The following is a 13233-nucleotide window of genomic DNA, read 5'->3' as shown; positions in this document are numbered from 1 at the left end:
AGTAGGGAAAGATAGACTAGATGACTGATTTTACTTATTTGATTATTTCTGCTACTGAATTAAGCTGTACTGACCCTTGCAAAAATGCCTTACTAATAAAATATTTAGCATAAAGAAAATCTAAAGATGTTGTGGACATTCAGTTAATGAGTCACCTTAAAGTTCTTTGATGGTTGTAAAATAGCTGTGATGTTTGATTCTGGAGAGGAAGAGGTGGAAAATGTTTTTAGGTTGCTGGTAGCCCATATTTAAAACATCATCCTTGGGACTCGACCGAGTCACTAAAACCTACCTGGTTCAATAACAAATGCAAGTTGTAAAATAGAGAACGAGCGACCGTTAACAGGTGTGCTCTGTGAAACTAGTTGGCTGTAGGCTGCTCAGTCTGGCTAATTCACAGGGGGAAGAAGGGTGGGACACCTGGATGTAGGCCGTCAGATAACCAGGCGAATCGTTTCTCGAAACCAGCTTAAACAGAGTTTACTTCAGTTCTGGACAGGGTAAATCCCAGCAGATTTAGGAAACTCAACGTACCTGTTAGACGGAGAGCTGGTAGCACATCTCCCCTCTCAGAAGAGGAAGTACGAGAGTGAGAGAGTAGAGACAGAAAGGAGGGGGGGGGTGTTGCGCAACAACAGACGTCAATTTACTTTATAACATACATAACAAAGTATCCAAAGACAGCAAATTACAAATTAACAGAGAAAAACATAAAATATGTAACATGACTCTGTTAAAACTGCACAGACTGACAGACGGAATACAGTAAGTGAAATTAGTGTGGATTTGTCTTAAATTATTAGTTTGCATTTATTTAAACGACTGCGTAGGTTGGCACACGACAGCAGGTACAGTTAGGGCACAAAAAACACGAAACATCGACGTTTAAAGACGTTTTCCGCCTCTGATGGCTGCAGTGGACAGACAGACACCCGGCTGCCAGTCGTAGTGCACAGTGCTGCGGTGCAGAAATCCCACAGGATAGGCACTTATTCACAATTAACTCCAACATATGGCCTCAAAAAACACCAAAGTCACATCTACTCCCAGGCCAAACGTGGCAAAAATATCAAAAATGATGATTAGTTTGAATTTATGTTTGGAGCTGGAGTTTATTCATCATATCATAAACCAACTTTGATATTCTCTGTTTTTATTTGTACTGAATTTTTCCTAACTTAACTTTCAATTTCAACAATATTGAAATATTTCAGTAATATAACCAAACAATTCAAACTAAAGAAAATGACATGGAAGGAGGAAACAATTTTTCAAGTAAAACATGAAAGTCGGAGCAAAATTTGAGACAAGAATCAGAATTTATTTAAATAAATTCTTTGGACAAATTAGTCTAAAACTGAATTATTTGGACTTAAGATAAAAATCTGTTTGCCACAAATCAGAGAAAACCTTCCAGGAAAAGAGCATCAATCATAAACATTCTGCGTTAGCAACTAATGTGCTCTAAAGCACATGGTATTTAGCTAATGCTAACGAGCTAACTTATATTCAAAGATCATGAAGCAGTGATCAAAAACATTTGTCCCGCTAATGCTACAGAGCTAAACCTTTAGCATTAGTGTGCTAAATAGTAGCACTAGCTACTAATGCTAAAGCGCTAACTTCATTTCAAATTAGATCTTCGCTTGGAAAACCACAAGCCTGGAGCAAAAATGAAATTTTGACATAATTTGCATGTCAAATTATGTCAAAATTTGTTTGTATTTGTTAATCTCTTGTTCTCTGTGGTTTTATTTTATTTCTGAATTTGATTTAGCATAGTTTTAATATTGTTTCTATTTGATCTTTTTTCATTTTAACCTGGTTCTAATAATGCTGTAGTTGATTCTGTTTTTTTCTCTGCTGTTTTTTTCATGGTTTTTAATATTTGAAAGTGTTTCGCTTTGGGGAAAAATTCACTCTTCAGGGACTGTTAATTATTTCTTCAAGACATTTATTTATTTCCATTTTATTGCTAATTTTGGCAGGATGAGTACTCCGTAGAGTGAATGTTGAAGCATTTCTGGACTCTACATGAACATTTTAACTTCTGCAGCCAAACAAGCAGCAGGTGAGGCGACCAGAATCACATTATTTTGATTTCCAGCTTCTGGCATTTTCCTAAATCAGTTTATTTACAATGTGATAAAATTAACAGCTCAGATCCAAACATCTGCTCATCGCTGCAGCTACAACAAATAAATCCTTCCTTTTCAATAGACTCCAAATCATATTTTTGTTTAAATAAACATATTTCCACTTTATGGAAAGAAAACAGCAGCTAAAAACGCGTTAATCTTTACAAGGACACAGAATATTGGCAGTAAAAAAAATAAAAAATGGGGTATTAGGTGGATAAAGTGCAGCAGCTGTAAAAGAACCATAATGTCTTCCTGTTGTCCAGATCAGCAGCTGTTTGCTTGTAATTTATGCACCAAGTCCAAAAAGTCCAACATATTTGATATGCAGGAATTAAGCAGGTTCAAATATTTGGAAACGTCCAAGGCTGTGGAGAGCGTTCGTATATATTATCACATATTAAAGCATTAAAAAGTCAAATCCCAGCCTGGTAAAGACGTTTCTGAGAAGTTTAGGATTTACTCTAAACCCAACGATGGGCTCCAAAAATCTTAATGATTTCAAAGTGCATTAAAAAGAATAAAAAATCTGGAAACTTTTCCTTTTGTAAATGATCTGTTGGCTCCAACGGGACATAAGGAGCATCCTTTCTAAGAGCTCTGCAGTTTATTTGAAGCTTTGCTATTTTATGCTAGCATCTGGAGCGGCTTCATAAATTAGCGCGTAGCTCATAAAATCGTCTTCACCTTGACTTTGGGACATCTGCGGCATAAATCAGCCGCAGCAAAGCGACCAGGAGACTCCGGCCTTCCCCTCCACTTTCACGATTCAATCACATCAAAGCATCAACAGAAACCTGTTCAGTAAAAATACATCATAACTGATGAGAAGGTTTAACAGGCCTGCCTTATTTTGTGCTTCTCTTCTCCACCTGTTATGGCATAGAGGTTTTAGTTGAACTTGGTTTAGAAATCAGAGATGAATTCTCATATTTCAGAATAAGAGCTGATAAATATCAAAAAATGTTGGTTTTTAAAGCATTAGCATCTTTCGGAGTTAGCTAAAACACAACTATCTATTGTATTTACAATAAATTTCCCAAGTCTTTTGCTGTAATCTTTGTTTGGTTGGTTTGACTCAGAGCAGAGAGAAAGAGAACCACAGCAGGTGGAGATGGAGTAGATGTTTCGGTTTTGGTTCCTAACAGAGTCTACTGGACCTTCAGGTGTGACAACAGCCTGTATTAACTGATTTGTTTTAAAACTGTGGCCACTCGGGGAAAAGTCCTCCACTCAAAGGTTGTGAGATTGATTCTGGCTTTTCCCTCCACCAAGAGTCAAAGTAGATTGTTAATGTAACCCAAGTAAAATAATCTGTAGTTTTGAATGTTGTGTTTGCAAACAGAAATTATGAGCCGTTGTTATGACTGGTAGAAAATGTCGGAATACTCAGCCAATCAGAAAAGCTTTTGTTCCATGGTGAAGGTTCGTGGTGACCCTACCAGGACTCTGCGTACATTGTGGCGTATCTAAACGCTTCCTCCAGCCGTCGCACTCGTCTCCTGTTAAAGAACCGTACTGATGGTGTCAAAGTCCTTGCTGATCTGAGAGTTGCTGGGCAGTGACTTGAGGTACTCCAGGTGCCTCCTGGCGTCCTCCTGGTTGTGTCTGACGTAGTAGATCACGTACGCGATCACCATGGTGAACCAGCCGAACATGGTGACGAACATGGCCACGTCGGTCGTCTTGTGGTGGAAGTTGCAGAAGTTGATCCCTGAGTCCAGCACCTGGATGACCGGCTTGCCGGCGTACTCCTCCTGCACCGCCGTGTGGCAGATCACCTCGTTGACCGTCTCTGGGTCCAGCCGCAGCTCCCGCAGCACCTCCTGCAGCGTGCACTCGCAGTGCCACGGGTTGTTGGAGAGGCTGATTTTAGCCCGCAGGCGGGCGAACGCCTCCTTGGGGACGCTCTGGATGTGATTGTTGGATAGATCCAGCACCAAGAGGCTGTCGGAGACGCCCAGGAACGCGCCCATGTCCACCGTCTCGATGTCGTTGTTGGACAGGTCCAGCTCCTGCAGGTAGTGCAGCTCTCTGAAGGCGTGGTTGGGAATGTGGGTGATGTGGTTGGCTGCCAACAGCAGGACGACTGTGTCCCTGGGAAGGTCAGCGGGGATCCTCTCCAGGTTGCGAGACATGCATTGGACCACCGTCAAGCCGTTCTTCTCCATGCAGTGGCAGCTGGAGGGACACGCCGTCACGGACGCGTTATGTAGGAGAATCACGCCCCACAGCAGGGCGAAGCCAAACATCCGAGGCCTCGCAACGTCCTGCATACTCAGCAGGAACTTCCACAACGTCCTGTCAGGCAGAAGACTTCATCGTCCAGCCTGATTGTCTCCCTCATCAGACTTTAGTAAGACAAAATTAGCAGTTCATTTGTGGAAACGTGGAATCTTATCTTGAGATAATCCATTAAAATCGATCCTAAACAGTCTTTTGATGCATGTTTCATCCAGAACATATTCCAGTGGAAAGCTGTAATCTCCAGATTAACACCAGGAAAAACGGCGGATTCCAAACATCATGTCATGTTCTGGAAAGAAAACAAAACTGTTATTATTTAAATCCAGACTCAACTCCTGTGTTGTTTTTTTCAGTCTGCAGAGTTAATAGCATCCCCACAGTGCTTACAAAATGGATAATGTGATTAAGGAGAATGAATCCTTTCGTCCAAATCTCATAAAGCAGCAGGCGGACTTACATGCAGGTCATCACCTGCGTTTTCTCATTCAATTAGGCCGGGCATAATGTCTCGCTTCAGTTTTAATTACGTGATTTCACAGCTGGACAGAAAGGAGGGAGCGTCTCCTCTTCCTGCAGTGCTCCCGTCTCTTCAGGACCGCCACCTCCCGGATAAGAATAGCCAGAGACTCTAAATTTACTCCATCTGTCCTCCAGGAGCGGCTCTCACTATGAACCCCGGCTGAGTCTGAGGTCATCCGCTGAGGATCTCCTCATCCAAACCGCACATAATGGCTCCTACTTTAAGGTTTCTAACAGGAGGGAGGCGTCCTGCTGCTGTTATTCTGACTCTGCAGGAGGTAAAACACTAAAATCTCATCAGTTTGATGTTAACTTCATTCAGTTTTAAGATTCAGGAATCATTTCTAGGAAGTAAAACGTTTCTAAAATAATTGAAGATCGTCTAAAGTTGCTCACCGAAACGAGTTGAAGCTTCTCCTTCTTGACGGAAATGTTTGGAGTTCCTCTGGTTTTTCCAACTCAGGTGGAAAGAGGCAGGATGAGTTTCGCCGTTTGTTGTGGAGGAAATCTGTTTCTCACGTTTTCACTTGTTGAAAGATGGAGCAGGTGAACGCGGAGCTTCGTCTCCCTGAACTGAGCGCAGACTGGGCTGCCGTCCGCCTCCCGTCTGCCTGCTGCACCTCCCTCTCTGTCTCCTCCTCCTCCTCCAATTATCCCCACTCAGAGGGAAACTGGAGCGCCAGGATCGCCGAGCAGCTTCTGTGGCGCCAACTTCTTTAAACTGATGGTTAGATTTTGAAAGATTAGGTATGCGGTGAGTTATTGATTATTCCAGCTGCTCTGAGAGGAGAGCATCAAGATGTCAGCCTTCATGTTAGCAGCTGATTTCTTTTTTGAACAGTTTCACATGAAAACTGAAATCAGCTCATCACCATGCAGGAACTGTCCACTTTGGATGTAATTTACTCAATATGCAAACTAGAGATGGGGATGGATGTGATTTGCAATAGGTTGCCACATGTAGGCTGACCACTAGAGGGCAGAAGTGATGGGAATGACACAGTAAGAGATTAGAAACATGTGACACTGGATCTGGAATAAAAATAACTGGTTATGGTAGAACACAAACATGACCTGGAAATTCAAAGTTCCTCCAATGAAGACCTGGATTCTCCCATTGAACATATTAAGAGTGAATTCCCACCTTTCATTCCTCTTTAATGCAACGCCAGTCCGTTTGTCTAGAAAGTCTGGTTCTTTTGAAAAGGTCTGAATGCTAATCAAACTCTACAAACCTCAGCTCAGTTCGGTTGAATTAGACTCTGGTGCGGTTCGAGAACACCAAGAGGACCAGAGACCGCTCCAAAAGCAGGAAGTGGACTACGCCACAGGGCATTCTGGGTAAATACAGCCTAAACAAATGCACTAGCTTAGCGCTAGCAGGAGAAATGACTGTTTCCCAAAGACCAAAGAGAAATCTTCCAACCACTAAAATCTGACGCCACTCTATTGTTGTTTTTATTTAGTTGCTCTCAGTGTCAGTTTTAGTGCTGTTTCCTTCAGTGGTTCTTGGTGCAGCACCCCCACAGGCCAGGAGGGGAACAGGATTTTCAAAGGGTTTGGTTGGTTTGACTGAGCAGAGAGAAAGAACTGGAGATGGAACAGATGATGAAGTTTTGGCAGGACGATATGGCTGAATATATAGATATAATGGTTTCATATCTTTCGATAATTATTGTTAAATTTTTAAATATTTGAAATTCTGTCAAACTGGTGTCGTGACCTTTCCTGTTTTAGCCGGTTTTCTCTCCACAGCATTGTTTTTATTTTTATGAGGCGCAGTGGGGGAACTCGAAACTTCAAACGTTACTCAGCAGGCCGTTGCTAGGCAACCAAAGAGTGCGGGAGTTGATTCCTCCAACCTAGATGTGCTCAAATTGAGATCATCCCCAGAATGCCGTGCGGTTCTGGATCGGAGTTAAATGAAATTATTGAAAATGTTTTCTCTGGACATTGATCACAAGTCTCTCAATTATAGATTATTGATTTATTATCCGGCTCTTCAGTAAGTGTAAGAAAGTATTTGGTAAAAAAGCTTGCTCGAGTTCTCGCCCGCTAATAGCGGTGCTAATTTCTCATTTAGCATTTTTGTTAACTTTGAACATGTTAGCTTAAAAATTAAGACACTAATTCAGGTCTTCATTAAGGAATGTTTAGATATTCATGATTATCGTATTTGTGAAAAAAGGAAATTTTTTGAGCTCAACACAAATTAACTTCTATTACTCTCTGAAAGTAACTTTCTATTTTTATTCTTTGCTTTTACTCGTGTCCTTTGGGCTTTGGTGAAAACTATTTACTAATATCAAAGCAAATTTTTTATTTAGCACCTTAGCGTTTATGGAAAAGCAGTTAACGCAGTTAGCTTGCCCTTTAATAGATCTAGAGCTCTGCTTTGTAAACTTTCAGTTGAATAAAGTTTGACATCTCTGCTGAAATTTTAGTTGTTGACTGTTAGCCGTTTATATTCATGCTCTTATTTTGAAGTTTGTTCTCTAAAGCTCAGGATAGGATTTTGGTTTTCGGCACACAGACACATTTAAATCTGGCTTCCAAGCAGAGTAGGTTTTGTCTGTTTTCAGACCAGCTTTCTGCTGCACAACTCGTTTTTTTTACATCCGAGCATCGGAAACAAAACGCAGCAGATCTGTTGAATTGATTCTTAAACAGTTTTCAGAAAATGTTTTAGCAGGAAGTCCTTCAGATGACCTTCCCAGACGAAAGAAAAGGAGCAAAATGAGCTCTTCCGTTTGCAATCCCCTCATGTAAATCCAATGTAGGTCAGCGGTTCCCAGCATCCAGGTGTCGCTTCAGCTCCAGGGCTTTTCACTGGTCCAGGCCCGCCTCAGAGGTTCTGGTGATCCGGCCGACATGATGGATTGTTCTCAACTCCCCAGACTTAATTTGGGGAAATTATGCAACACATTTCAGGTTTGTGGGAGCTGCAGGTTGCTGGTGTATCACATTTTTATAGATGGTTTTTATTATTATTAAAAACTGACAGGGAGTTTATTACCAGATGCAGAAATTATTCTTACTCCAGTTTCACCGTCTAAAAGCTGCAAATGGCTCTGTCTATTTGCTGGATTATATCAGGTTTATCTGCTTTATGGCGGCTTCGTACCTGAGAAACTTGCTAATTGGAGCAGCTTTAGATAGTGTCATATTTAAATTGAGCTAGTTTTGATTTGTTTTATCAGCCAATTAAATACTGATATTTAATTAAATATTAGCCAAATATATCTAACTAGATATATTTAGCTAATATATCTAAGTAGACATATTTAGCTAGTATTTAAATATATTTAGCTAATATATTTATCTTTGAGATAGATAAATATTCAGTTAGCTCAGAGTTGATCAAATATTTAAATATTTAGATTAGCTAATTGAATATAGCTACATATATTTAGTTAGCTAAATATGTTTAGCCAATTATAGTTAGCTAAAGTTAGTTAAACAAAATATATTTAATTTTGAGCTAACTAAGTGTTTGGTTAGCTAAACCTATACAGCTGTAGTTAATTTAGTTTGTAAACTAGTTGGATGTTGAGTAACTGCACTGCCTCCTAGTGGACAACAGGAAACAAAAAACAGAACCAGATTTACTGAACTTCAAGCTGGAAATATAGTAAAATATGAAGTAAAAAAGTTTATTTTCACCCATAAATATTGGTCCCAATTATCTGACTACATACTCCAGGTGTGCTGAGGCCTTTATGGAGGTATATTGGTGCCAAATTCCCGTCCGTTTGTGACGAAGAGCAGCGGACCGTATCGCCTCGCTCTAATCTGATGGAAGATGGTGTCGCCCTCTCACAGTTTGCATCTTTCAGTCGTTCTCGTGTCGCTGGAATGAGAATGCAAGTGTTCAGATAAGAAGGTGTGATTGTTTGAATTTATCAGCTGCACACAGTCGAGGGGAAGAAGTGCTGCTGCTGTGCAGTGAGCAGAATGAATTTCCCGGCGTGGATAATGAAGCTCCCTTCACTTCTGCGTGAAGTCCAAGCTGCGGGAAATCATGCGCCGTACAGCAGAGGGTTTAACGACAGAAAGAGCTTCATTCTCGACCAGAGGAGAAAGAAGGCAGAGAGAAACTTTAGGCTTTAGGTTTCTAATCCAGTCAGACGAAGCTAACGAGGCTAAATCCCATTACTGCGTATTTACACTCCTGTTGTAGTAAAAGTACAAACTCATGGGTAGAAACTAAAGGGAGAAAGCCTTTAAGGTTTTGAGTTTGTCACTAAGTTTTATTTCATTGTTACTGTCTATTTATACTGTCTATAAGTTAAAATGGGATTATGTGTCTCCCAGGCCCACAGTGTTGTTTTATAAAGTAACTGTTGCCTTCAGCTGTAAAAATGTTGCATATCAAAGAAATTTGACTTTGTAATTTAACCTCTTGAAATTGGGTCTCTGTTTCTTTAAGAAGCTCCTGCTCTTTCTGAAGCGAAAGAATGATTTAGTTTGTTATTGTTTTCCCCATTAATAACCATTTTCATTTCAGTTAAAATGTTTTCTCAATTTCAGTTTTTATTATTTCGTCAGTTTTATTTAACTACACCACCATATACTTTTATTTTCTGTGTTTTTGATCTTCCTGCGATCTGGATCAATGGTTCTCCGGGATTTCTGGATGTCTTTAATTTTTTTAAGACATCTAGTTATAACAGATGTAGATCAGCAAAGAAAATCTAAATAGAGCATCAAGGCCTGCTGTGGGAACGTGAGCTTTGGGTCTGAATGTATTTAGACACATTCAGATTCTGATTCCTGAATCTGTTTCAGAAATAAAACTTAACATTTTTACCAAAAGCTTCCTGGAGGGAAAAACAGTCCAAGCGCTTCCTCTCCTCCTCTTTCTTCTTCTGCTGCTGGTAATTAGCTGTCACTGACTTTCAGCTGGAGGGGGAGGGAGCGCGAATGAGACCAAACCACAGGGGTGGAAAACCTTTGTCCAAATTAACCGCATCCCTCTTTTAGGAGTGTGTGTGGGTGTGTGTGTGTGTGTGTGTGTGTGTGTGTGTGTGTGTGTGTGTGTGTGTGTGTGTGTGTGTGTGTGTGGGTGTGTGTGGCGGTCACCTTGTGACCATCAGCCCTAACCAAATCTTTAATGGTGGTTAAAGATGCCCCGGTTTCGAGCAGCTCCTGATTGCCCTCCCAAAGTCCCTGATTGCATTTAGCGGCACATTCACTGCGGCTAAATAAGTCGAGATAATCCCTGAGCTAAACAAGCGGCAACCTTCCCCCGAAACGAAGACGCTCCAAAACAAACCGCCAGCATCGATACCTCCATCATGACCTCATTGTCGTCAAATTCATGCCTCCTGCAGACGTTTCGACCTCAGAATAAATGTCTCCTCGGCAGGGTTCTGATGACAGCCTTCAAAATGAAAAAGCTTTTTAATTGAAGGTTTGAAAAAAACAAGACGTTTTTCCTGGAATTTCAGGGATTTTAATGATTCCAGATTTCCATTTAAGCTGTTCTCTTGCCTCTTCAACGGTCCATTCAGACACTGACGAGCCAAACGTGTAATTTATTGAATTTTTACTAAATGTATCCAGTTTGTACTTTATTCTCTGCTGCTTGCCTTCTGCGCGGAAACTGAACCGCAGGGCCTGCTAGGGAGGAAATGAATCCACCCCGGGGGGAAATTACTTCCTAGCAGGAGTTTTTGATAAAAGAAAGTTGATTTGGAAACTTTTGTTTCACACATGGTTGGACTCTGAGAGCTGAAGCTGTTTTATTTCGTCTGTAGCCATAAAAAAACAATAAAATCAATAATTATGTTGTATTTCTGAAAGTTTGCTCATGTGCATGCAGGTATTCACACAGTCTGAACTTTTCATCACTTTCCAACCTTAACTTGGTATTATTGGGATTTTACGTGAGGTCAGCACAGACAGTTCATGATTGTGAAGCGGTCTTAGCGCGTTAGCGCATTTAGCTTCCCCAGCTTAACTTTTTCCTATAAGTACTAAACATTTAGTTGAGTAATTTGTGTTGAAGTTTTGGTTTGACTTAAAAATCCTTTGAGTAGGTAGAGTTTATTTTCAGACTCTTATTTTGAAGGGGGTGAAGACTTTTTAACAGCGGTTCTCTTTCCTTTTTTTTCCCCACTATAAAAGTACAGCAACAAAATAAGACAGTAGAGACAAGCCTTAAACACAAGTACAATATTTATACATTTGTAGAAAATTTGAAGTATAATTTCAAAATTAAATTGCACTTTTTAGACTTGGTTCTTAAGCATTACCTTTCACTAAATACTATATCAGTTTAACACTTTAGCATTAGAAGAACCGATGCTAATGATTAGCAAATATCTTTTTAGCTAGCAGTACTTGCTACTGTTGGCTGGAGGGAGATTTAATCTGAATCCAAAGAATCAAAGAAGTCTAAAAACTGTCATCAGAGATATGTTCACCGTTAAAATAACCCTAATATTTAATCTGGGAGATTAGCTCATTATTCTGACCCAGCATTACACAAGGTCCGAACTCATTATTCCGTAAACGGACTGAACGTATATAGCGCATTTTGACCACTCAAAGCACTTTACACTAGAGACACATTCACCCAGTCGCACTCACAAACACACACATTTATACACCGACACGCAGGCAATTGGTAGGCAATTTGGGGTTAAGTGCCTTGCCCACAGGCACATCGACAAGTGGCAGGAGGAAGCTGGGATCGAACCTACAACCATCCGATCGCAAGACGACTACTCTACCAAAGAGCCACAGTCACTCAGTATTTAAGTGAAAAGCTTTAAAGTGTTAACCACAGCAGTGAACTGAATGAGAATAAATTGCTCTGTACATCTGCTTTTCTTTCTTATGCATCTTGTTAAAACCAAGCAGTCCCGTCTGACCCAAACGGACCTGGAGAAATAACCGTCCCGTCCCCTGCCCCGTCCTGTAGATGTCATTAGCTGCTAACTCGCCGCGCCCCTGGGCACTGATACAGTAAACACGTGTAATTGTGATGAATCGATGTGAACCAAAGGCTCCACTCTTCAGGAGGAAATCCACGGCGATCCACTGGAGTGAGTAAGTGGGTGACGGGGGACTGACTTGACCAGAAGCAGCTGACGGGTCATTCGTCTGCGCCGACGGCAGCAGAGACTCATTAAGGAACAAGCAGGAGGAGAAGGTGAAAGGACTTCCAGGTTTTTACCTGCCGACTAAATTCAACCGGCGTCACGAACTCCAAACACCGTCAGCAGCTGCTCGTCCATCAACCGGGGGGGCGATGTTTTCGACAACAGTTGATAATTGTCCAAGAGACAAATTTACACCAGACTGTGTGTAATATAAATAAATGGTGGTCGTTAGGAGCCTTTACACTTGTGCTAAATGTGGAAAAATGCAGTCTTATTTACAAGAAAACCAAAAACGGCTGGAAAGTCCAGACAGACATTTTCTTAGCCTGAACTCGGCAAATTTTCTCAGCAAATTTTTCATGTAGCGTTTTTGCTAATTTTGAAAATGTTTTTCTCACTAAACTTCCCCTAAATTAGCTTGGTGCTAATTCTGATGCCCTAATTTACTTGGATTTTTTATTGTATCATTTTTGCTCGTCTCTTAAACCAGATCTGAATTATTGATACTTTTTTTTTTCTTGTTTACTGATTTATTTCCCTGCACAAAATAAGTTGTTGGAAAGAAAACGATAAAATCCTCAAGCACTAATTTAATTTTGATTCTATAACTTAAACGTGTTTGGATATTGTATTCAAGTTTATATTTTGTTCTCTGCTGTCAGTTTTATTTTATTCCTGTACGTTTTATTTTGAAGTTGATATAGAGGTTCAGGGGCTGAGAAAACATAAGGAGAGGAAATTGAACTGCTGTGTAAAGTCTTCATCCACTTCAAAATAAGAGCATGAAGATAAAATGCTTGAAGAAGTACTAACAAGCAACCAAGTAAATTATTCTTTTGATTTAAAAATCATTTATAGGACGCTATGTTCTCTATAATCATTTTCAAAGTTAGTCAAAATGGTAAAACGCTACATGAACATTTTGTTTAGCTGCAGCTAATGCTAAAGAAGACGAGGGAGGAAACTTCAACACGTCAAACATTGTTCAACCGAATGTTTTCAAAACAGCCAAGTAAATTAGCGCATTAGAATTTATTTAGACAAATTAATTTAGGGGAAGCTAAGTGTGCTAAATGTTTTCAAAGTTAGCAAAATGCTACAGGACTAATTAGCCTTTTACCTATTATCAGAAATGCTCCCATGCTTATTTTATTAAACTAAACTACCTGTTGATGGTTTTCACTGGGAGAAAAGGTTTCTCTTTTTTGTCTCACATTTTT

At 40.3% G+C, this 13233-nt stretch overlaps 1 protein-coding gene across 1 annotated transcript; it reads right to left on the bottom strand.

Moving 5' to 3' along the window:
- Nucleotides 1-633: 633 nt before the first annotated feature.
- On the bottom strand, nucleotides 634-6352 carry lrrc3 (leucine rich repeat containing 3). Its single transcript, XM_028024492.1, has 2 exons — nucleotides 5301-6352; nucleotides 634-4674 (listed from the first exon to the last, which is right to left on the bottom strand). Exon 2 carries the CDS (start codon nucleotides 4412-4414, stop codon nucleotides 3644-3646), a length of 771 nt encoding a protein of 256 aa, XP_027880293.1. The 5' UTR covers nucleotides 4415-4674; nucleotides 5301-6352; the 3' UTR covers nucleotides 634-3643.
- Nucleotides 6353-13233: the final 6881 nt, after the last annotated feature.

The sequence above is a fragment of the Xiphophorus couchianus genome, chromosome 7 (assembly GCF_001444195.1).
Source record: "Xiphophorus couchianus chromosome 7, X_couchianus-1.0, whole genome shotgun sequence".
Classification (NCBI taxonomy): Eukaryota; Metazoa; Chordata; class Actinopteri; order Cyprinodontiformes; family Poeciliidae; genus Xiphophorus; species Xiphophorus couchianus.
Note: the sequence above shows the minus strand (reverse complement) of the source record. Positions and strands in the feature narration are given on the sequence as shown.

Coding starts and splice junctions, on each gene's coding strand:
- lrrc3 (XM_028024492.1), bottom strand. CDS start 4,414: ATGCAGGACGTTGCGAGGCCTCGGATGTTTGGCTTCGCCCTGCTGTGG.